Source organism: Bufo gargarizans, chromosome 2 (genome assembly GCF_014858855.1).
Source record: "Bufo gargarizans isolate SCDJY-AF-19 chromosome 2, ASM1485885v1, whole genome shotgun sequence".
NCBI lineage: Eukaryota > Metazoa > Chordata > Amphibia > Anura > Bufonidae > Bufo > Bufo gargarizans.
Window position 1 is genome coordinate 108,125,979 of NC_058081.1, and position 26,050 is coordinate 108,152,028.

At 43.1% G+C, this 26,050-nt stretch overlaps 1 protein-coding gene across 1 annotated transcript in view; it reads left to right on the forward strand.

The window, feature by feature from the left end:
* The first annotated feature begins 3,288 nt into the window (after positions 1 to 3,288).
* Positions 3,289 to 26,050, forward strand: part of IGDCC4 (immunoglobulin superfamily DCC subclass member 4) — a 118,449-nt gene continuing 95,687 nt past the window's right edge. The window contains exon 1 of the mRNA XM_044279389.1: positions 3,289 to 3,476. Within this exon, the coding sequence (XP_044135324.1) occupies positions 3,407 to 3,476 (70 nt within the window). The 5' untranslated portion in view covers positions 3,289 to 3,406. The remainder of the gene's footprint in view (positions 3,477 to 26,050) is intronic.

A 26,050-nucleotide genomic window follows, 5' to 3' on the forward strand; every position in this document is an offset into this window, starting at 1 on the left:
ATTTCTTGCCCATTTTTTGGGGGTGGCACTATGGAGGCATTTTTTACTGGCACATTAGGGGGGGCACCATGGGGGAGATGAGCACTATGGGGGCATCTGGGGGCTCTAAAGGGGCTTTTTTTTAATTGGCACATTATGGGGGGCACTATAGGGGCATTATTTGGGGGCACTATGGGGGAGTGGAGCACTATTGGGGCATCTGGTGGCACTAAGAAGGGGCATTTTTACTGGCACATTATTGGGGAGAGGAGCACTATAGGAGCATCTGCTGGGGGCACTAAGAAGGGGCATTTTTTTTTACTGGCATATTATGGGGGACACTATGGGGAAGCGGGAGAGGAGCAGTATGAGGGCATTTACTGGGGGCACTCTATAGGGGTATTTTATACTGGGATACATTATGGGGACATTAGCTCTACTGCGGGCACTAAGTGGGGGTATTTCATGTACTGTCATATTATAGGGAGAATTATTACTACTAGGGGGTATTATGCAGAGCTTTACTACTACTCGGGGGCTATGAGGAACATGATTACTAGTATGGACACTATAGGGGCATTATTACTACTAAGTGTGCTCTGGCAGAGAATTATTTCTATTGGTGGGATTTTGGGGAGCACTGTTACTTTTCGGGGCACCCGGGCATAGTATCAGCTTAGCACAATTATTTTTGGGGGACATTATCTTTATACTATTAGTGTCTGGGCGCAGTTATATTATTTAGAGCACTATGTGCCAATAATTGTTGAAGGGGGCACTATCTGTGTGGTAGCAGTATTTCCAGGGGGACTGTTTCTGCAGTATAGTATTGGGGGCATAGCGGGCACAGTATTGGGGCACTATCTGTGTGGTAGTAGTATTTCCAGGGGGACTGTTTCTGCAGTACAGTATTGGCGGTGGCAGGAAAGGGTGTTCAGAAGATGTCTGTGAAGGTTCTCATTTATCCAGGTCATGGTATATATCTGTAAAGAATAAATCAAGGCAACTGGACGTACTGTAGATTTCTTGAAAACGTTTCACTCGTTCTTCCAACGAGCTTTCTCAATTCTGAGTGATTGTACAAAAATTCTGGGAATAAATATGTAACTGAATCCACATCTGGTAATTATACCCAGCATTGGGTCAAAGGTGTTGATTCCATTATCCTAATTGGGAAGTCTTTATCACCTACTGACTCCAAAAACGGACGCCTGCAACGTGTGATCAGCAATTTGTGGACCGCACTTCACAGACACTATAATAGAAAATGCCTTTTCTGGTCCGCAATTACGGACAAGAATAGGACATGTTCTATTTTTTTCAGGAACGGAATTGCGGATCCCCAAAAAACGGATCCTGAAAAAACGGATGCGGATCCCGGAAATGCGGATTCGCATCCATTCCAGTCCCATTGAAAGTGAATGGGTCCGCAAATTGAGGAACGAATGCGGACCCAAATTGCAGACGTGTGAATGGACCCTAAGGCTGCCAGCCCTCCCTACTGCCCTATATGTAATACTGCCCTATCTGTAACACTGCCCAATATGTACTGTAACACTGCCCTATATGTAACAATGTCCTGTATTCAACACTGCGCTATATGTAACACTGCGCTATATGTAACACTGCGCTATATGTAACAGTGTCCTATATGTAACAGTATCCTATCTGTAACACTGCCCAATATGTAACAATGTCCTGTATTCAACACTGTCCTATATGTAACAATGTCCTTATATCTAACGGTGTCCTATATGTAACACTGCCCTGTATTCAACACTGCCCTATATGTAACACTGCCCTATATCTAATGTTGCCCTATAGGTAACACTGCTCTACATGTAACACTGTCCTATATGTAATACTGCCTTATCTGTAACATTGTCCTATATTTAACACTGCCCTATATGTAATCTGTCATATATGTAACACTGTCCTATATGTACTGTAACATTGCCCTATACGTGACACTGTCCTATATGTAAGTCTAATGATTTCTCATTTGAGATAACAAATTAAGAAACCTCATTAGTGACAACTGATTGTTTTTGAATCTTTGTGAATAATAGTTTGATGTAGTGATGTATGTGCTATATCTATGATGGATTGATATATGTATGAGGTGAGGTATGATATATGAGGTAGTGATGTATATGGTATATATGATGTAGTTATATATATAGCAGTGATGTATATATGGTATATATATCGTGTAGTGATGTTTATGATATAACTATGATGTAGTGATGTATGTGGTATATATGGTGCAGTGATGTATGTGGTATATATGATGTAGTGATGTATGTGGTGTATATGATGTAGTGATGTATGTGATATATCTATGCTGTTTGTGATATATATATATATGCTGTATGTGATATATCTATGCTGTATGTGGTATATCTATGATGTATGTGGTATATCTATTTTGTAGTGATGTATGTGGTATATCTATGATGTAGTGATGTATGTGGTATATCTATGATGTAGTGATGTATGTGGTATATCTATGATGTAGTGATGTATGTGGTATATCTATGATGTAGTGATGTATGTGGTATATCTATGATGTAGTGATGTATGTGGTATATCTATGATGTAGTGATGTATGTGGTATATCTATGATGTAGTGATGTATGTGGTATATCTATGATGTAGTGATGTATGTGGTATATCTATGCTGTATGTGATGTATGTGGTATATCTATGATGTATGTGGTATATCTATTTTGTAGTGATGTATGTGGTATATCTATGATGTAGTGATGTATGTGGTATATCTATGATGTAGTGATGTATGTGGTATATCTATGATGTAGTGATGTATGTGGTATATCTATGATGTAGTGATGTATGTGGTATATCTATGATGTAGTGATGTATGTGGTATATCTATGATGTAGTGATGTAAGTATGTGGTATATCTATGATGTAGTGATGTAAGTATGTGGTATATCTATGATGTATGTGGTATATCTATTTTGTAGTGATGCATGTGGTACATGATGTAGATGCTAGGGGACAGGGAGCCCCTCTTCTCATAACTTCAGTCTGGTTAACCCCTCATGGTCCTGCACCTCAGCCTGTATGTCTAGAGCCCTTCCAGAAATAAACCCCCTGCTTCACCCCCTCCAGTCCTGTGTGATTAGTGACGGGGTGGGGAGCAGCTTCTCCCAAACATGTGACCCCTTTGTTAGACAGTGGAGATGTCCTCAGACGGGCTCACTAACCAATAGATGGCAGCAGCAGGACACACAGATACCAGCTGCCTAAATAAACAGAAAGGGGGTTAAAAAAAAAGAGAAAAACTTGTACAAGATGGCGTCTGACTGGAGGGAGAGGGAGCCCCTCTCTGCATCCCCGGGCTGGTGAGAGAGGGGAGCGGGCAGCCTGGCAGGAGGAGGAGGAGGGGGATCCTGATCGCTACATGGCGCTGTCTCTGCTCTGGGGATTGCACTGGGCTGGATGCATCCTGCTGCTGCTGGCGGCTGCTGGAGGTGAGTGCTGGGATGTAGGGCTGAGCTCACCAGCCTGTGGGGTGAATGGGGCGCAGGGCAGCGGGAGGGTGATGATGGTGATGATGCCTCCTCCTGAACCCTTATGGAAGAGGTGCACCAGCAGCAGGCTGCCAGGATAAATGGCTGCTGCATTCCTGAAATGTGCCAGTGGCTGTAAATCACATGGGGCACATGGGTGATATCAGATGCGAACATGCCAGGGTTCCTACACCTTATCATCTGTGTGGCATAGTCATGGAATACAGGTCTACTACGGCCACAGATGTGTATGACATGAGCTACCCTGAGGGTTATAACATGACACTGGCTCTATGACATGCTTATATATTATGTATCAGCCCCATAAATGATATAGCCATATATAAATGACCGTAATATACTAATAGAGGATTATAACATGACACCGACTCTATGACATGCTTATATATATTACATATCAGCCCCATACACTGATATAGCCATGTAGAGACTGATATAATGGCAGAGGGTTATAACTTGACACTGGCTCTATGACATGCTTATATATTACATAGCAGCCCCATACACTGATATAGCAATGTATGAATGAGACTGATATACTAATAGAGGGTTATAACATGACACTGGCTCTATGACATGCTTATATATTACATAGCAGCCCCATACACTGATATAGCCATGTATGAATGAGACTGATATACTAATAGAGGGTTATAACATGACACCGGCTCTATGACATGCTTATATATTACATATCAGCCCCATACACTGATATAGCCATGTCGAGACTGATATAATGGCAAAGGGTTATAACATGACACCATCTCTATGACATGCTTATATATTACATATCAGCTCCACACACTGATATAGCAAAGTTTAAATGAGACTGATATAATAATAGAGGGTTATAACATGACACTGGCTCTATGACATGCTTATATATTATGTATCAGCCCCATACAATGATATAGCCATACATAAATGACCGTAATATACTAATAGAGGATTATAACATGACACCATCTCTATGACATGCTTATATATTACATATCAGCCCCATACACTGATATAGCCATGTAGAAACTGTTTACATGGCAGAGTGTTATAACTTGACACTGGCTCTATGACATGCTTATATATTACATAGCAGCCCCATACACTGATATAGCAATGTATAAATGAGACTGATTATAATAATAGAGTGTTATAACATGACATTGGCTCTATGACATGCTCATATATTACATATCAGCTCAATACGCTGATATAGCAATATATAAATGAGACTGATTATAATAATAGAGTGTTATAACCAGACACTGGCTCTATGACATGCTTATATATTACATATCAGCCCCATACACTGACATAGCCATGTAGAGACTGATATAATGGCAGAGGGTTATAACACGACATCGGCTCTATGACATGCTTATATATTACATATCAGCCCCATACACTGATATAGCAATGTATAAATGAGACTGATATACTAATAGAGGGTCATAACTTGACATTGGCTCTATGACATGCTCATATACTACATATCAGCCCTGTACACCTATACAGCCATGTATAAATTACAGTCATATAATGATAGATGGTTATAACATGACACTGGCTCTATGACATGCTCATATACTACATATCAGCCCTGTACACCTATACAGCCATGTATAAATTACAGTCATATAATGATAGATGGTTATAACATGACACTGGCTCTATGACATGCTTATATATTACATATCAGCCCCATACACTGATATAGCCATGTAGAGACTGATATAATGGCAGAGGGTTATAACTTGACACTGGCTCTGTGACATGCTCATATATTACATATCAGCTCAATACACTGATATAGCAAAGTTTAAATGAGACTGATATAATAATAGGGGGTTATAACATGACATTGGCTCTATGACATGCTTATATATTACATATCAGCCCCATACACTGATATAGCAATGTATAAATGAGACTGATATACTAATAGAGGGTTATAACTTGACATTGGCTCTATGACATGCTCATATACTACATATCAGCCCTGTACACCTATACAGCCATGTATAAATTACAGTCATATAATGATAGATGGTTATAACATGACACTGGCTCCATGACATGCTCCATATATTGCATATCAGCTCCATACACTGATATAGCCATATATAAATGAGACTGATGTACTAATAGAGAGTGATAGCATGACACAGAGTCCATAACATGTTCATCAATATCAAAATCTTGGACAACCTCTTGATTGAGGTGAAATTGACAGAATATAAACTGCTATGGTGATCGGCCAGTGATCACACAGCCAGGGTGGTGCACCCTTTATTTTGAAGTCACATTAATACTGGGTGGCATCTCCCTTTGCTGCGGTACAGGCTGGCACTCTGGCATGGTAATGGTCATACAGATGATGGGTATTCTCCAGTGGTCATTCTAAGCGGTTTCACTTTGGAGTCATAGTTCAAGTAAAGTGGATGTTGGCTGTCGTGTATGGGACATCCGTCACCCCATCCAGTCCCAGATATTCTCAATATGGAAGAGATCTGGTGATTGAGCTGGACAGAGGAGCTGCTGGGTACCATGAGGAGCATGTTGTCTTGTGTGGGCAGTGTGTGGACAGGTGTTATCTTGTTGGGACACCACATCTACTGGAGTCAAAAAAGGCAGTAGGACTGCTTGACCTGGACATACTGAAGACTGGTCAATGTTCCCACCATGAATACCAAACAGGAACGGGCATGGTAACTAATGGCATCCCACAACATGACGACTAGGGTTTGTCCGGTGTGTCTCTGCACTATCCATGATTGCAGTAAGTGCTCCCCAGTTTTCCTACAAACTCTGATTTGGCTGCATCAGTGTTTGCAGGGGCTGGAGAGCATCTACTGGCATCATGCACTGTGTGAAGACACACAGAACCAACCCTAGGTGTCATGGTGTGGGGAGCTATTAGCTACCATGCCCAATTCTGTTTGGTATTCGTTGGAGAAACAGTAACCAGCCTTCAATATGTCTCGGACATCATGGAACCAGTCGTACTGCTTTTTGTTTGACTCAGGAGATGTTGTGTCCAAACAAGATAATGCCCGCTCAACGCTGCCCGCACTACACAACGTGCTCTTTAGGGTATCCAGCAGCTTCCTGGCCAGCTCAATCACCAGATCTCTCCTCCATCGAGTGTCTGGGACTGGATGGAGCAATGGGTCTACCACGCACAGCAGCTAACAACCACCTTGGCTATCTATGGGTCCAAGGTGAATGACCGGACCAGGAGCAGATTGGCCATAGACCTTACAGGGAAATTTCCCGGTGGGCCGATGCCCAACAATTTTGTGATGGACTGTCGTATTTGGCTCTGATGGGGTGGTTGTATTGTGCCACAATATGGTATTGCTGGCCCTGCCTTCCATCAATTTGGATGTGAATACAAAACAGGGTTGTCTCCGCTCAGACATCAGTGGCATATCTTTAGGATATGCCATCAATGTCAGATAGGTGCAGGTGCCACCGCTGGGTCCCGCTCCTGTCTCCAGAACGGGCCCCTTGAAGAGAAAGAGAGTGGACTGCGCAAGCAGAACTCCCATAGCAGGGAATGGAGAGAATGCTGAGATTGCGTGGTACATTCGCCTTTGGGGGGGGCCCATTCTGGAAATAGGTGCGGGTCCTACCTCTGGGACCCACTCGTATATCACATTGCTGGCATATCCTATGCCGCCAGTGTCTGAGATGGGTATAACCCTAAGTTTTCCATGTGATCTTTGTTCAGTTTCCGGTAATGTATCTTACAGGTCTATCCGTACTCTGATAGCTTCCTGTGTATACCACCCTGATATAATGGCACTGGGTAATAACATGACGCTGGCACAGTGACATACTGACATGTTACAGGTGCACTTACCTTTACTGCCCTGGCCTTGGCATACTGAAATGTGCATCAATTCTAGGTCTCCATTGCTGACATGATGGGAGAGGGTAATGATAAGGTCCTGGCACTGTGACATGTTGATTTATTCCAGGTTTATCAATGCGTCAATACCTTTCTATATAAAGAGACCTGATATAGTGGCGGATCGCTATAGACGTGCTGATGTTACCTCTTATATATGGCGGGATCGAAGGACTGACAGAGTGACTGATTGGCGTCGTCAATGCTCGGCTCTTGCTTGTTTCATTAAAATTAGATTCAGAAGAGTAAAGACTCAATCACTTCAGGGTTCAGAAGTATTTTTATCTTTTATTGTGAATTACATTCGTGATATTTCCAAATATATAAAAATAAATTGTTACAAGTGTCCATTTACTGATACAAAATGTGTTTAAAGGGGTTTTGCCAAGTTTCTAAGTTATCACCTATCCACAGTAGATGGCGGGGAAGAGTGCTCGGCTATTTCCAGCCCCCCCCATTAGATAATGAATGGAGCAGCTAGGCGCGTGCCCAGTCTGGCACTCCATCAGATTGATGGAATGGGACCCCCATTCTCAGGATTGGGGTGGGGGTAGGGGCTCCCAGCAGTCAGACCTCCACCGATCAGTTAGTTATTCTCTAACCTGTGGATAGGAGATAACCTCAAAACTTGGCACAACCCCTTTAACATGAGCTGCATGAAATTAAAGGGAACCTGTCATGTTAATAAGGGCGCATTTACATAAACGTGTGACGGCCGTACCCATTTTTCAGACCGTTGACTTCAATGGGTCCGCGATCGGCAAAATGTAGCCTATGGCCTATCTTTTGCAGCACTGACCCGGAAGCACATGGAAGGGCTTCCATGTGTTTCCGGGTCCGTGCCTTTTCGATGTCCTATGTTTGGCCGCATCTTGCCGATCGTGGACCCATTAAAGTCAACATCTTATAGGACAGGAGGAGCTGAGCAGATTGAAATATTGTTTTGTGGGTAAAAATCAGACGGCAGAATCCACACATGTTACATGTGGATTTACTGCTGTTTTTACCCTCTGTATTTGGTCTTTCGCACCTCAAACCTGCAGTGAATTACAGTACAATACAAGTCCATGGGACTTTCCAACCTCCGTCTTCATGCTGCAGATTTTTTAGATGCAGAGTTTTTCATGCGAACTGCGGCATGCCCATTATATATTGCAGATTGTTTGTGGATTAGTCATGGATTTCTTCCGTTACATTTTATAGAGTATAAATCCGCAACCTATAAGTGTGTTGTGGGTTTACTTTACTCCACTATAAATCTGCAGTGTGTGAACTCTGCCCAATGGTAAAATCACTGCTTCAAATCCACGGAGCAGATTTTTTTACGCAGCGGGAGGATAAGATTTGTTTAAATCACATCCACTTTGCCGGCAGATCCGTTCGTTGTGGCCGTAACCCGACTTGTAGTTTATTATTTGAAACCCTCACTCTTTCTATGCTAAGGAGTTCTGTGGGTGGTCTAAGGGCTTATACAGATAACCGTATGTGTTTTGCGGACCCACAAAACACGGTTACTGGCCATGTGCACTCCACATTTTGCAAAACACACACGGCCAGCCCTAAGATACAAATGCCTATTCTTTTCCGCAATTGCAGACAAGAAGAGGACATGCTCTATCTTTTTTGCAGGGACGCAAAATGGAAGTACGGATGAGGACAGCACACTGTGTGCTGCCTGCATCTTTTGCGGCCCCAATGAAATGAATGGGTCCGCACTCATTTCGCAAAATTGCAGAACAGATGTGGACATAAATACAGCTGTGTCAATGAGCCCTAACTTAAAGGGGATCTGTCAGCAGTTTTATGCTGCCGTGTATGAGGGCAGAGACCCTGGTTGCATTGACCAAGTTATTTTCTTGGAAATATGGCTGTTTTATTCCAAAAACAGCACCACACCTGTCCTTAGGCTGTGTATGGTATGGCAGCTGTGCTCTGTTAAAGTGCATGTAGTTGAGTTGCAATACCACACACAACCTGCAAACAGATGCAGTGCTGTTTTTGGAAAAGCAGCCATTTTTTTAATACTGGACAATCCCTTTAAAATCAGTTTTGAGTAGCTCCAGAGTGAGCCGAATGCTGCAGTCCACTCCAGTAGTGCTGCAGTCCGCTTTCTGTACATCCGCTTGCACTCGGCATTGCCCTGTACCAGGTGTTAGAACATCATTGTCATGGGACAGTGGTACTTTGATTACAGACATTTATCTATAAGATGCCCAGGAGCACATAACAAGGGTACTACTTACTTTACAGTCCCTGTAGGAGGAGAGTCCTGCCTGTCAGTACTTCTTCTTTAAGTGGTAGTGCTAGATGGTCGTATGTGAAGTGTCACTGCCTCATCACTGTGGTGCTCTGAAGGAGCTGTCCCACCTCAGCATTGATGGCCTATTGCTAGGATATGTTACCAATATCAGATAGGTGCAGGTCCCACCTCTGTGGGCTGCTTCTATCTCCAGCAAGGGGCGTCCAAAGTGAAGGTGTAGCTGCTGTGATAAGTGTGATAAGGTGGACAGTGCGGGAAGAGGTGTATATCCCACTCAGATACTTCAGCTGGGTGGGATAGCTAAAATACGGGAGGTAATAGTCTCAGCAGCCTGTAGGTTGCTGAGACAAGGTTCTTGTTGGTGTAGTCTGGGCCGGAATTTAGTTGGATTGGCAAATAGGATTGGAAGTGGGATCTGCCAATCCACACCCTTCCAGCACAGGTGTTCCCTTTTAACCAGAGAGGATTGCAGGTGAGGTCTGCGATAATCAGACTGGGATAAAGATCCTTCCAGGGTGTCAGTTAGTGGGGAATGTACAGACGGAGGCCTGGTGAGGCTCTGTCAGTGTAGTCTCAGCAGGGCAAGGCTGAGGGGCCACGGGGCTAGGCACTAGCCGGAACTTTGGGGGACGCCTTGACGCCTGGGAACAAAGATCACGAGGCCAGAGTCGGAAGGACTACAATCCCCCAGAACGTGTTGAAGGGTCACAGCCCGGAAGCTTCTGGACTATATGGCTGGAGAAAGCAGCATTTATGTTCCATGTGTGAACAGCGGTCTGTATAGGTGAGTCAGGGATCATGTTATATGTTTAGGTAGAGCCCAGACTGGAAGGTTTTAATTTTGTATCCTGTTTTATCAAAATAAATGCCCAGTTTGGACATTCAGCGCGGTTTTCAGCGAGTATATTGTGACTGAGACCCCGGAGATAGAGCTAATCCCTCACACTGCACATACACCACCTCACTCCATTTACCACCATGGGAGTTTCCGAAAATAGCTGCACGCTCGGCCACTCTTAAGTCCCACAGCAGTGAATAGAGAGGACTCTGCGCATGCGTGGTGTGCTCCTCTCTTTAAAGGGGTTGTCTTATCTCAGATAGTGGGGGCATATGGCTAGGATATGTCCCCCTTTTTCTGATAGGAGCGGTTCCCAGCATGAGACCCGCACCTGTATCGATAACTGAGCCCTGAAAAGGGTGGAGGGCACAATGCGCATGCGCAGCTGCTCTTCATTAATTTTTTATGGCGCCTGGCTCGGCTATTTCCGTCGGACCCATAGAAGTGAATGGGAGCGGTGGCCGGTCATGCGCGGTGCACTCCCATTCACTTCTATGGGGAGAGCGATTGGTGGTGGCCGTACCGGAGTCCTCCAGCCACCACTTTGCCCGCTCCGTTCTTGATATAGATGCGGGTCCCAGAGGTGGGGGCATATCCTAGCAATATGCCCCCATTGTCTGAGATGAGACAACTCCTAGGAGCGGGCCACAGAGGTTGAACCTACACCTATCTGATATTTGTAACATATCCTATGAAGAGGCCATACATGTGGAGATGGGACAGCTCCTTTAAAGAGGACCTGTCACCTCTCTAGACATGTCTGTTTTAGAAACTACTTGAATTCCCCGTGTAATAACTATTCTGGAGGATCTATTTCAATGGATCTATTATTCCTGCTAGAATTAATGAATGAATAACGGTTTGCAATGAAGGTCCAAGTGGGGAGGTGTCCCTGTACAGTGTGACACTGGCAGCACTAATTAGATAGTATCAGACTGTGCAGGGACCCCCCCCCCCACCAACTTGGAGCACCTTCGCTGCAAACTGTAATTAATTAATTCATAATTTCTAGCAGGAATAATAAAGGAATGGCAGACATGGCATTTGGCTGAGTGGTTAGCCGGGCACTGTAGTGTGTGGTCACTCTCCATTGAGCCATACACTGGGTCATCACCCATGTTTTGGGTGTAGGGGTCAGAACATTCCCATTCTCAGGATTTGTGAGAGTCCCAGTAGATGAACTCCAATGCATCAAACATCTATGGAGAATATCTCGTAAATGTCCATTATGGGGAACGGGCCTGTTACATGCGTTTTGTATATTCATCCTTTGTACTCAGAGCTTGTGAATGTCGGTCTAGAGACGTGTTTTTTGGAATATAACTATGTGCATAAGTAGGTGTACATGTAATATTCCTGTACGCTGACAGCTCTCATTACAGCCCGGAGGCTTGTGTGGATGGGGGGAAATATCGTCATTCTAGGATTTTCTAATGGAGCCGATACGGCTGCCACATGTTACATGTTGCCTGAGACACTTTAATAAATCTTGCCTTATCAGATCTCCGAATTCCCTTAAATATGACACTGGTAAAAGCCATGCAAGGTGCCTTGGGCATTGTGTGACATATTCAGAAAAGGCTGTACCAGCGATAGAAATGTAATATGTAAGCATATGACTGGTTCAGAAAATGGCCTCCAGATGTAGGCTACATTTATAATTCTTAAGGGGGTTTTCCTAAAGTTTTTCTCTTATAAGTGTTAAAGGGAGTCTGTCACTAGCGATCTCCATCTCCATAGACACATAGCTGTAAAACGCTGTTTTTGTTTTATAGATCCAAGGCTTTGTTCCCGAGTCATGATACTTGTTCTTAATAAGCAAATTAGGCCTTCAGGGGTGCAACGGGGGCGTCACCATTGCTCTTGTTGCCCCCAAGCTCTGCTCCTTTCTGTGGTCAGCCCTTTGACTGAAAGGCTGGCCATAGAAAGGAGCGGAGCTTGGGTCCCCTTTCAGTAATAGAAGCAGAATATAACTGAGCTTTTTCTTCTAGAACTTGTGAGGTAGCAATTCCACTCATTCCTCCACAACAGGTCCCCACTTGGATAGGGACTGACCAAAGATCAGCTGCCGGCCACTGTTCCAAGGTCTGATAAGATAATATTTAACAGGGGATCTTGTAAATGAACATGCAGGGGAACGCTCAGCATTCAGCGGGCACATCCACTGCGGACATTATATATAATAGACGTGTAAATCTCAGCGAGATTACTTCTTCACTACACAGACACCTGGAAGTGTTCTGCCTTCTCTCCTGACTGGGGCCCTCAGGCGGTGGCCCCGCACACAGCCGTTCCCTTCTCAATGGTGTCGAGATTTATATTACTTTTATAAGAATCATGATTTATAGGGTCAAAATTTAACACCTGGTCCTTCCTCCCCCCCCATGTGCAGTGCCGCGATCAACAGCACGGATCCGTCTGTTACTGACAGCTGGATCCCTGCTGCATCCACCAGCATCGGTGATACCGCTGATGCCGGTGGATTAACCCCTCATATGGGAGATTTGCGCTCCCTCTCCTCATCCATCGGGTCCCCACGCTGTGGTGGCGGGGAACCGGTGGTTGCCATGGCAGCCCCAAGCCATTCAAAGGTCTTGGGGCCCGGCATGTACGGAGGCCTATGAGGCCCAGCCCCCAGGCTAGGTCTTATAGGCAAACTATCAGTATATTACACTGTGTAATACACTGATAGTCAATGCAGTACAATACAGATGTATTCTGCTGCATTGAAACAGGGATCAGACCCTGTAATGTTGAAGTCCTATAATGGGCCAAAAATAAAAAATAATAAAATTGCAAAAAGTGTTTTTAACAATAAAAAAGTAAAACAAAACAAAAATTATTTCCCATAAAAAGAGACATATAAAATTGTAAAAAAAATCGAAAAAATAAATGAAAAAATAGACATATTAGGTATCACCGCTCGCGTAGCAACCTGCTCTATAAAAATATTACATGATCCACCCCGTCTGGTCAACACCGTAAAAGAAAATGAATAAAAACTGTTCTAAAAAAATGCTATTTTTTTTGTCACCTTTCATCACAAAAAGTGTAATACCATGTGATCAAAAAGTCTTATGTACCCAAAAATAATACCAATCAAACAGTCATCTCGTCCCACAAAAAATTAGATCCTAAAACAATCGCCCCAAAAATTTGAAAGATATGGCTTTCAGAAAATAAGGATACTAAAACAAGATTTTTTTGTTTCAAAAATGCTTCTATTGTTTAAAACCAAAATATATTTAAAAAAAGACATGTTGGGTATCACCGCGTCCGTAACAACCTGCTCTATAAAAATATCACATGAGCTAACCCGTCTGAACACCGGTAAAAAAATCAATTATTTGTCATCTTACGTCACAAAAAGTGTAATACCAAATGATCAAAAAATAGTATGTACCCCAAAATAGTATCAGTCAAACATCTCACCCCGCAAAAAATGAGATCCTACCTAAGACAATCGCCTAAAAAATAAAAAAGATATGGCTTTCAGAAAATGGAGACATAAAAACATGATTGTTTGTTTTTCTTTCAAAAATGCTTTTATTGTGTAAAACCAAAATAAATATAAAAAAAATAGGTGACATTTTTTTTATCACCATACATCACAAAAAGTGTAATACCAAACGATCAAAAAGTAGTATGTACTCCAAAATAGTACCAATCAAACTGTCACCTCATGCCGCAAAAACTGAGCCCCTACATAAGATAATATTGCCCAAAAAATATAAATAATATGGTTTTCAGAAAAAGGAGACACTATTTATTTAAAAAATGCTTTATTATGTAAAACTGAAACAAAATAAAAATAAAAGTAAACATATTTGGTATCGTCATGTCCATATAAAAATAGCACATGATCTAACCTGTCAGGTGAACACCGTAAAAAACAAATAAAAACTGTGCCAGAACAACAATTTTTTGGTTACCTTGCCTCACAAAAAGTGTAATATAGAGCAATGGAAAGTCATATATACCACAAAATAATACCAATAATAGTGTCACTGTATCCTATAATTTTCAAAATGGGATCACTTTTTTTGGAGTTTCTACTCTAGGGGTTTTTAATGTCATATGGCAACTTAAAATTATCCCAGTGAAATCTGCCCTCCAAAATCCATAAGGCGCTCCTTTCCTTTTGAGCCCTGCCGTGTGCCCGTACAGCAGTTTATGACCACATGTGGCAGTGCTCCAGATGGCGACCAAAATGGTCACCAATGCAACTTAGAATAGAAAAATGGCGACAAGACTTTGTAGTCTTGTCGCCATTTGCACCTAGACCCTCCAATGCTCTGCCTCTTTAAGAAAAAAAGGCTTTCATACAGCAGACACACCCTGTAGACGTCTGCTGGGTGAAGATCCGCCCCTCACACTACCCGCATAGAGGGTGGGCGGGGCTTGGGCTCCAGCCTCCAGCAGTCTGGCAAGTTTGAATCTGTGCTGTGGAGCTGAGCTGCTGGGGGAAGTGAGCTAGGGCCGCACAGAGCTCCCGCACTGTTCACGGCTGATAGCACTAGGCATGCAGATTTATTGGTGTGTTTTAGGCCTCATGCACACAACCTTTTTTTTTTTTTGAAGGTCCGCAAAAACGGGGTCCGTAGGTTTGTGATCCGTGACCGTTTTTTCGTCCGTGAGTCTTCCTTGTTTTTTGGAGGATCCACGGACATGAAAAATGAAAAAAAAATCTAAGTCAAGTTTGCCATTGAAATGATAGGAAAAAACGGACACGGATCATGATCACGGACGCGGATGACAATCTTGTGTGCATCCGTGATTTTTCACGGACCCATTGACTTGAATGGGCCCGTGAACCGTTGGCCGTGAAAAAAATAGGACAGGTCATATTTTTTTCACGGCCAGGAAACACGGATCACGGATGCGGCTGCCAAACGGTGCATTTTCCGATTTTTCCACTGACCCATTGAAAGTCAATGGGTCCGCGAAAAAAAACTGAAAACGGCACAACGGCCACGGATGCACACAACAGTCGTGTGCATGAGGCCTTATAGTGACTGGGTCCACATGAGGTCACAAGGAGAAGCCAGACATAGGTAAACCCTGTTAGAACATCTATAAGCACCGGCTGTGCTGGTTTCACACAGTACGTCGGTGGGATCCCCAACCCCCCCCCCCCCCCCCCCCCCCCCCGTCCTCGTCTGCGTAGCACTAACCGGGTCGCATAGCATTATATTGATTTATGATGCTATGTAACCCTTAGAGGTCTGGAGTATACTGGATAACACTAACATAATGCTGTCGTGTTATCTAATACATTCCAGAACTGTAAGGGTTACATAGCATTATATTGACTTATGATGCTATGGGACCCTGTCAGTGCTGGGAGGGCAGTACAGAGCTCCTGCACAATCTAGAAAAGAACGGCTATGTTAGTGCGCGGCTCCTTATGGACATGTGGGTGATGGGCAGATGGTTAGCTGCTCCTTTCTGCTCCAAAGACATGTGGTGAAGTTAAAAAGAGGGATAATGGCACTAAAGCAGCCTATAAGGGGTTAAGCACAGGCTAGTTCAGCTGCCAGAGGAGGTCTCCTACCTTTCCCACACCTCTGCTTGCTGGTAGTGAATGGAAACCTTTAAGGTTCACATTCACAGACTGAATATCCATGTCCAGCCACAGTTACACAGTGAGCAGCACTAGAATATGGGCAATGTTTCCTCCCTCTGGAAGCAAAGTTTTTTTATTCACTGACAGGCAAGCAGAGGTGTTGAGAATAAAGAGTAAAGCTCCTAAAGTATTATATTTTTATCTGCTATATTATATTTTTTCTAAATGAAAAAAAAAAAAATGGCTGTGTCCCCAGCCCACTGTCATGCTGATCCCGTCAACACGTGATGCCTGCTGATGTGGTCACTGGTTGCAGTGACGACTCTCTTAAGTGATTGGCCTTTTGTTTGTTTTGAAACTGTTTTTATTCGTTTTGTATACATACAAATATTGATAAAGAAAAGTCCCTTTTCCTGAATATACACCAAAATATATAAATGCATAAATGCCAGATGGTACAATATATAATGTAAATACTAGAGCGCATGACATTTGACATCGAATGGCGTTTTCTTTGCATATGTAAGCGCCGGTGATAAACCAGTTTTGTACAAGAGGAGATCTGTAGCAATACATGCGCTGTCAGGAGCAGACGTAGTATAATAATAGGAGGGAGGAAGACAAACAAGGGAGGAGGGTTGAGGGAAAAGTAGGGAAAGAAAAAGGAGGTTTGTTGTCGCTTATTCGTCCTGCTTAAGAAACGAGATTGGAATTCATATATTGAAGTCTTTCTTTAGCTATGAAGTTGCTCAGTAGGTCTATCTGCCCATCAGTGGGATATCATTACCTTCCCTATAACGAGAAAACCTGTTGTGTTTCTAGGTATGGAAATTTCTTAAAATCTTCCAAGGTTTCCAAATGGCTTGAAATCGATGGGGCGTTCGGGAGTCCCAGTGTGCTATTTGTTCCATACGGTACAGTGCATCACACCTTTGGAACCATTGCCGAATCGGAGGTGGATGATTGGCCTTTTAAGGATTGCAGTGGGGATAGTTTATTTTAACCCATTCTGTGTCGCATATAGAAGAATACTGGTTTGAAACCCCTCTTAAAAAAATTAACTCCTTAAAGCGTTTTTATACACTCCTTCTTACCTGGTCCTGGCTCGTTTGCTCCCAGCTTCCGTTGCTTTGTCTTGAGTGTCTTCATGAAAACTTCCTGTTTGACGCCGTTACAGCCAAGATCGCTGCTTCCCTTGCATTTTGTTAAATGGTCATGTGATGCAAGGGGAGCCGATCTCCACTGTGGCCAGTGATTGGCTGCAGCGGTATTAAGACAAAAGTTTTCATGGAGAAACCCAAGACAAGCAGCGGAGGCCCGGAAGCGAATAAACCAAGGCCTAGCACCTAGGGGTGAAGGAAGCATGATCGGCAACGTCAATCTGCATGTCTGAGGGGTCATGGAAATGAGTGCACAACCCCTTTAACTGTGTGGACTGTAGCCTAGGAAGCCTCATGCTCCTAAGCATCCCAGTTTTTTGTTTATTGGAACACTACAGTAGCCATGGGGGGGTGAGAGTAGGTGGGGGCTTTAATGGGGTACAGTGAGGGGGTGTAATGAAGGACGGTGAGCCTCAAGATTGATGGGGCTAGAACTAATCAAAAGGAGAGACAAATAGGCAAGTTCACAAAGTAAGACGCGTCTTTTTTTATTATACCGTAATTATATGTATTTTAAATTTGGCGACTAAAAAATTCTTCAGGTTATAGGAGTCAATGGCTCCTTGATATTTTTTTTTAGTCTGGAGCACTGTGTGGGGTATTTCTGTAAACTGCAGAATCGGGGTAATAAATATTGAGTTTTAATTGGCTGTTAACCCTTGATGTGTTACAGGAAAAAATGAATTAAAATGGAAAATCTGCCAAAAAAGTGAAATTTAAAAATGTAATTTCCTTTAAAGGGGTTATCCCATCTTAGACAATGGGGGCATATCACTAGGATATGCCCCCATTGTTTGATAGGTGCGGGTCCCACCTCTGGGACCCGCACCTACAAGGAGAACAGAGCCAGGGAGAGTTGTGGCTGGAGGACCCTGGGTTTCCCGGGATCCGTACCACCACCAGGCGCAGCTTCCCGCCTCTCCCATTAAAGTGAGGCCACCGATCCCATTCATTTATATGGGATATGGGGCCAATGGAATTAACTGAGCCAGCGCTCGGCTATTTTCGGTGGCTCCATAGAAATGAATCGAGGGAGGCTGCGCATGCGCTCTCCTCAAATTTCTCTGTTCTTCTTGTAGGTGTGGGTCCCAGAGGTGGGACCGCACCTATCAGACAATGGGGGCATATCCTAGCGATATATGCCCCCATTGTCTAAGATGGAATAACCCCTTTAATTCTTGTGGAACTCCTAAAGGGTTAAGGGCTTGTTCACTCGACCGTATGGCTTTTCAGTGTTTTGAGTCCGTTCTTAACAGATCAGTTTTTCCGTTTTTTGTTTCAGTACTGTTTCCGGTTCTATTCAGTTTTTCTGTATGGCATATACAGTATACAGTAATTACATAGAAAAAATTGGGCTGGGCGTAAAATTCTCAATAGATGGTTCCGCAAAAACAGAACGGATACGGAAGACATACAGAGTACATTCCGTATGTGTTCAGTTTTTTTGCGGATCCATTGACTTGATAAGAGCCATGGAACATGATTTCCGGGCAATAATAGGACATGTTCTATCTTTGAATGGAAAAACGGAAAGCATACGGAGTACATTCCGTTTTTTTTTTGCGGAACCATTGAAATGAATGGTTCCGTATACGGACCATGTAGGGAACTAAAAAAACTTTTGTGTGAACGAGCCCTAACAATGTTTGTAAAATCAGTTTTGAATAACTTGAGGGGTGCCGTTTCTACATTGGGGTCACTTATGGGGGTATCCACTGTGTAAGCCCCACAAAGTGACTTTAGAATTGAAGTGGTCCTTAAAAAAGTGGGTTTCGGAAATGTTTAAAAAAAATTGAAAATTTGCTTGTAAAATTCTAAGGCCTCATGCACACGACCGTTGTTCAGTTCCGCATCCGAGCCGCAGTTTTTGCGGCTCGGGTGCGGACCCATTCACTTTAAGGGCTGCAAAAGATGCGGACAGCATGTCCGCATCCATTGATCCGTTCCGTGGCCCTGCAAAAACAATATAACCTGTCTTATTCTTGTCCGTTTTGTGGACAAGAATAGGCAGTTATATTAATGGCTGTCCGTGCCATTCCGCAATTTGCGGATCGCACACAGTCGTGTGCATGTAGCCTAAACCTTATAAGATCCTAAAATATAAAATTACATTTACAAAATGATGCAAACATGAAAGTGGACATATGAGAAATGTAAAGTAATAACTTTCATGATGTATCACTATCTGCCTGGTGAATTATATCGATTAGAATTTTTCACTATCATGAAGTACAATGTGTCGCGAGAAAACCGTCTCAGAATGGCTTGGATAAGTAAAAGCGTTCCGAAGTTATTACTACATAAAGTGACACATGTCAAGTTTCCCAAAAACAGCCTGGTCTTTAAGGTGAAAAATGGCAGGGTCCTTAAGGGGTTCTCTGCTTATCCTATTTTGATGATCTACCCTCAGGTCATTAGTTTGAGATTGGGCGGGGGGGGGGGGGGGGGGGCACCCGGCAAAATAGTCATTTCTATCATAGTGCCGGCCATGTGCAGTCCGCAAAATGCGCAAAGCACACAGCCGGTAATCGTGTTTTGTGTATCGGCAATTTACGGCCATCTGAATGAGCCCTTACTGGTAGATTCATATTCTCTGTTTATATGAGGTACTGATTAGGCCCCTGTTCACATCATGTTAAAGAGGTTTTCCGAGAATACAGTATTGATGACCTGTCCTCAGCATGGCAATAAATAGTTGAGAACAGAACTAATGTCCCTTATCGTGTCACCTCAGGCATGCATCAGGACGTCTCGCCAATGGATCCACATCAGGCATTCCCATAAATCAGCATCTCTATCAGTAATGTCTCTATTCAGCATATATGTACTTGTTGGACTGAATAAAGACACCAGTGATGGAGCTGCTGACGTCATTGTGGTTTTGAAGATCTGTCCTCAAGATAGGTCATCAATATCTGACTGGATAGGGTCTGACTGTGGGGCTGGCAGTCCAAGCCCAGCGCCATACATTGTATAGTGGCTGTGCTTGGTATTGCAGCCCAGGCCCATACACTTGAATAAGACTGAGCTGCACATAGACCATATAACTAATATCTGTGACGTTGTCTGGGGTGGAGGGAGTCTGATCCTCACCGATCAGATATTGATGACCTGCCCTGAGGATGGGTCATCAATATTATACTCCCAGAAAACCCCTTTTAATGCTTATCTTTGATCCAATGGGTGAAATCTCACAATATGTATGCACCAAGCATAGAGCCCTAATATACTCTACATTTCGGTATAGCATAAACTCACATACTTCATCCAAAAGTGTCCTTGTAAAAAAAAAAATGGTGACCAACGCCCAACACACACTTTTGGTATTTTTTGACTCTATGGACCTGTTCATCATATATTCCAGATTATCTGCCAGCACATAGGATTAACGTGCACTCCGAGCCTGGTGTGAACATAGCCTTAGCACTGTGTACTGCAGACGGGTTTGGGGAAGTGATTGTGCGGAAAAAGACTGAAGCAATATGAACATACCCATCCTGTAGTGTTTCTCGATATTTCAATGCCAAGTACCCCGACTCAAATATATTACATTAAAATACCCCCAAGGACAGTGCAGGTACCTCCTGGAGTCATGGGGTACATGTACCTAAAGTTGAGTATCTAGGATTTGGTGCAGATTGAAGGTATTATGCTGCTTTTATATCACATTTTGGGTTAAAAAGATGTATTCTTGATTAGTCTAAATCTATACGTTTTTCAAATGATGTTCATTTCTATATCTGTTTCTGAGAAAGCTGGGTAAAAGCTAGTATGGTTTCCTTTCAGAAGTCACTGTACTTTCACACAGTTTGATTTAATAGAGAATGGTGTAACTAACAAATTTCAGCCTGTTGTTAGGCAAGTCCATCCCTGGTAATAGACTCAGAAAACGGAGAGGAAGAAGGGGGTGTCAGAGCTAGCTGAGCTCCTGAGCCTGATACTACTGAGAACTGCTTCTGCACAGCTTCTAAACATCACAGGAGCCTCCTGTGTGTCTGTAAGTGTAAAGTGTGATCTCCCCCTTCTTATCTGTTCTACGAACATAGTGGGAAGTAAGGGAAATGATGTCACAGCAGTACAAAAGGGATGCACCCCTGCTTCTGAGTGAAATGTATCTAGCTGTGCGGCTGAAACAGGGAATACTATGGCTGAAAAGACATCAGGGAAAAAAAGACACATTTCTTCACAGTTATGATTGTACAAACTTTTTCTTTTTGGGTGCTTTTCTAGACTCCTGAATGGCAAACCCCTGTTTGGAAGGATATACTTTCCCTGCTTATGAAGGCAGATTTTATTTTCAGTACTCAAGAAAGCTACAAAAGGAGTCCTATGAGAGCTGTACGAGAACTTCGAGAGAACTTCTATGTATTGGAGATTTCAGGATTTTAGCAACATTTAAAATAGTCTCTAGACATTACTCCCAGCAGTTACCCTCAGATGCCTCTACAGAACGGCATTTCTTTCCGCTGCAGGGTAACATGCATAAACTGTCTTAGATGTTTTCCATATTGAAGTGAGGAATGTGTCTAATTACAGAGAAGCCGAAATCTGTATGATATGGTGGTGAGCCCTCTGCTTTATAAACCAGAGGCAGGCCTAATTATATGAAAGATCTATACTGTAATTCGTTCCTAGACCGTAGCGCACAGCGGTGCGTATTGTTTACCTATATGTCAAGCGTGGACCAAATTTCGCTCTTTTGTTACAAGAACGGCGGGTACCTAATTATGTCTGTATATTGTGGAAACCCCTCACTGCTAGGGTGGACGGCTAGAATATGAAATGTGGAAGGCAATGGTAAGTGGAGGTAAACCAAGGGAATGCTTATAACTAGTAATGCGGAAAAAGAAAGAATCTGTATAACCTAGTGGTAATGAGTGAATAATGGATCTTGCGGGCTATGTAGAAGGGGCTAGCTGTGTGCCCGCTGAGTGTTTTTGAAGCCACGACAATAGCTAGACTAGTTGGCATGCAGTAGCCTCGCTCATGGAAGAAGCATGTGCTACAGCTCATTTTTCAGACGGATAATCGATGCGTCCGAGTCCCTCGAGTGAGTGATGCAAATGACCCCCGAATTTAAAGCTGATTTCACCCCTTCTTAATTGAAAGCGGTGAAAGCCACAGTGAAAATCTGTAGCAGAAATTAAAGGGTTTATTTGGGTAAAGATATTTAAGGCCTGCCCTCTGGATAGGTCATCAGTATCAGATCTGCGAGGGTGTGCCGATCATCTGTTAGAAGAGGCCTTGAGCGCCGCAGCCTCTTCCTAGGCCAGTGACATCACTATATATCCATCACATGGCTTAGCTGCAGCTCAGCCCCATTCACTTGAGCTGCAGTTCCAAGCACTGCCACTATACGATGTACGGCGCTGTCTTTGGATCATCATAGCTTTGGTGAGCACAGCGGCTCCCTGAAACAGCTGATCGGCAGAGGTGCCAGAACCTGAAGCCCCGCTGATGTGATGATGATGATGATGATGATCTATCCTGAGGATAAGTCATCATTATGTTTTCCAGGAAAACCCCTTTAACACGACACAGATTTCTGTGTAGACATCATGTGGATGTTATCTGTATAATCTCATCCACTTCACACCTTTACCTTGGGTCTCCTAAGCTACATTTTCACCATCTGTACATCACCTCACATCATTGTCACTAATGCACTTTGGTAGTGAAAGGAAGCATGATCAGATTGAGAATTTCTTCATGGCCAATCAAAACGAGATGCTCAGCCATCTATATACAACACATGGTGCTGAACTCTTGATCAGTGTAGTGGCCCCAACTGATGTGATTTAACAAGCGCCTCTAATATACAGTTGCAAGAAAAAGTATGTGAACCCTTTGGAATGATATGGATTTCTGCACAAATTGGTCATAAAATGTGATCTGATCTTCATCTAAGTCACAACAATAGACAATCACAGTCTGCTTAATCTAATAACACACACAGAATTAAATGTTACCAGGTTTTTATTGAACACACCATGTAAACATTCACAGTGCAGGTGGAAAAAGTATGTGAACCCTTGGATTTAATAACTGGTTGAACCTCCTTTGGCAGCAATAACTTCAACCAAACGTTTCCTGTAGTTGCAGATCAGACGTGCACAACGGTCGGGAGTAATTCTTGACCATTCCTCTTTACAGAACAGTTTCAGGTCAGCAATACTCTTGGAATGTCTGGTGTAAATCGCTTTCTTGAGGTCATGCCACAGCATCTCAATCGGGTTGAGGTCAGGACTCTGACTGGGCCACTCCAGAAGGCGTATTTTCTTCTGTTTAAGCCATTCTGTTGTTGATTTACTTCTATGCTTTGGGTCATTGTCCTGTTGCAACACCCATCTTCTGTTGAGCTTCAACTGGTGGACAGATGGCCTTAAGTACTCCTGCAAAATGTCTTGATAAACTTGGGAATTCATTTTTCCTTCGATGATAGCAATCCTTCCAGGCCCTGACGCAGCAAAGCAGCCCCAAACCATGATACCCCCACGACCATACTTTACAGTTGGGATGAGGTTTTGATGTTGGTGTGCTGTGCCTCTTTTTCTCCACACATAGTGTTGTGTGTTTCTTCCAAACAACTCAACTTTGGTTTCATCTGTACACAGAATATTGTGCCAGTACTGCTGTGGAACATCCAGGTGCTCTTGTGCAAACTGTAAACGTGCAGCAATGTTTTTTTTTGGACAGCAGTGGCTTCCTCTGTGGTATCCCCCCATGAAATCCATTCTTGTTTAGTGTTTTACGTATCGTAGATTCGCTAACAGGGATGTTAGCATATGCCAGAGACTTTTGTAAGTCTTTAGCTGACACTCTAGGATTCTTCTTCACCTCATTGAGCAGTCTGCGCTGTGCTCTTGCAGTCATCTTTACAGGACGGACACTCCTAGGGAGAGTAGCAGCAGTGCTGAACTTTCTCCATTTATAGACAATTTGTCTTACCGTGGACTGATGAACAGCAGGCTTTTAGAGATACTTTTATAACCCTTTCCAGCTTTATGCAAGTCAACAATTCTTAATCATAGGTCTTCTGAGAGCTCTTTTGTGCGAGGCATCATTCACATCAGGCAATGCTTCTTGTGAAAAGCAAACCCAGAACTGGTGTCTGCTTTTTATAGGGCAGGGCAGCTGTAACCAACACCTCCAATCTCATCTCATTGATTGGACTCCAGTTGGCTGACACCTCACTCCAATTAGCTCTTGGAGATGTCATTAGTCCAGGGGTTTACATACTTTTTCCACCTGCACTGTGAATGTTTACATGGTGTGTTCAATAAAAACATGGTAACATTTAATTCTTTGTGTTATTAGTTTAAGCAGACTGTGATTGTCTATTGTTGTGACTAAGATGAAGATCAGATCACACTTTATGACCAATTTGTGCAGAAATCCATATCATTCCATAGGGTTCACATACTTTTTCTTGCAACTGTATGCTCATACTTAAAGGCTTTGAACACGTTTGAGTCGTTTTATGATTGCATTTTACTCATTTTGGGCTTAAATAATTTTTTCAATTTGTCTTTTTGAAGAAATGTTTCAGCAGTCTTTGTGCTATAGGGTTAATTTCAGCCCATCTTTCACACTGAGCCATCATGTTGTTCTGACGGCTATGTATAGCCCTTATCTCTGAATTCCTGATAGCTCGTAAACACTTATTATAACGAACTTCTTATCAAACTAATAATAATATGACTTAAATGAATGTTTGTAAACTGCCAGTGGTTTAGAGATACATAGAGCCTATACATAGCCATCAGAACAACATGATGGCTCAACGTGAAAACTAGGCTGAAATTTAACCCATTAGCACAAAAACTGCTGAAAACTTTTAATAAAGACTAATTGCAAAAACTATTTTTAGGCCAAAATTAGTAAAATGCAATAATAAAAACAACCGCTCCCGAACATGTTCAAAGCCTTTAAAGGGATTCTGTCACCAGGTTTGGGGCTATAGAGATACGGACATGCACGGCTAGATCTCCGCTAGCATGTCCGCAATATATGTGTCCTATAGGGCTGTAAATGAGTCTTGAATGTGTCCAAGGGGCTGTACTAACCTTCCTGGAGCCCAGCCGTGCCCAGCCACGCCCGCCTGTGAAGGAGCCCAGCACCGCCTATGTCCTCCGAATCTCCTCCTTTCATCAATGATAGATTGCCGTAATCTTGCGATGTGCGAGCTCACGCATGCGCAGTGCCGGTATAGTGTTCCTTCCCTGTGCTGGCATCAGCCTCAGGGAAAGAACTGCGCATGCGTGAGCTCGCACATCGCGAAATTACGGCTATCTATCGTTGATGAAAGGAGGAGATTCGGAGGACATAGGCGGTGCTGGGCTCCTTCACAGGCAGGCGTGGCTGGGCACGGCTGGGCTCCAGGAAGGTTAGTACAGCCCTTTGGACACATTCAAGACTCATTTACATATCTATAAAATCCTTTTTTAAAGAAATTAAAACCACACAGCCCTATAGGACACATATATTGCGGACATGCTAGCGGCGATCTAGCCGTGCATGTCCGCAGCTCTATAGCCCCAAACCTGGTGACAGAATCCCTTTAAGTACAGTATAAGCAAATATTAGAAGATCTTTCTAAACCACATCAGTGGGGGCCACTACACTAATCAGGAGTTCAGCACCATGTGTTGTATGTACATGGTGGAACGTCTCGGTCTGATTGGCCATGAGAAAATTCTTAGTCTAGTCATGCTTCCTTGCTTGAAAAAACAATTTTTAGCCCCAAAATGAGTAAACACAGGTTTTCATAGCCTTTAAAG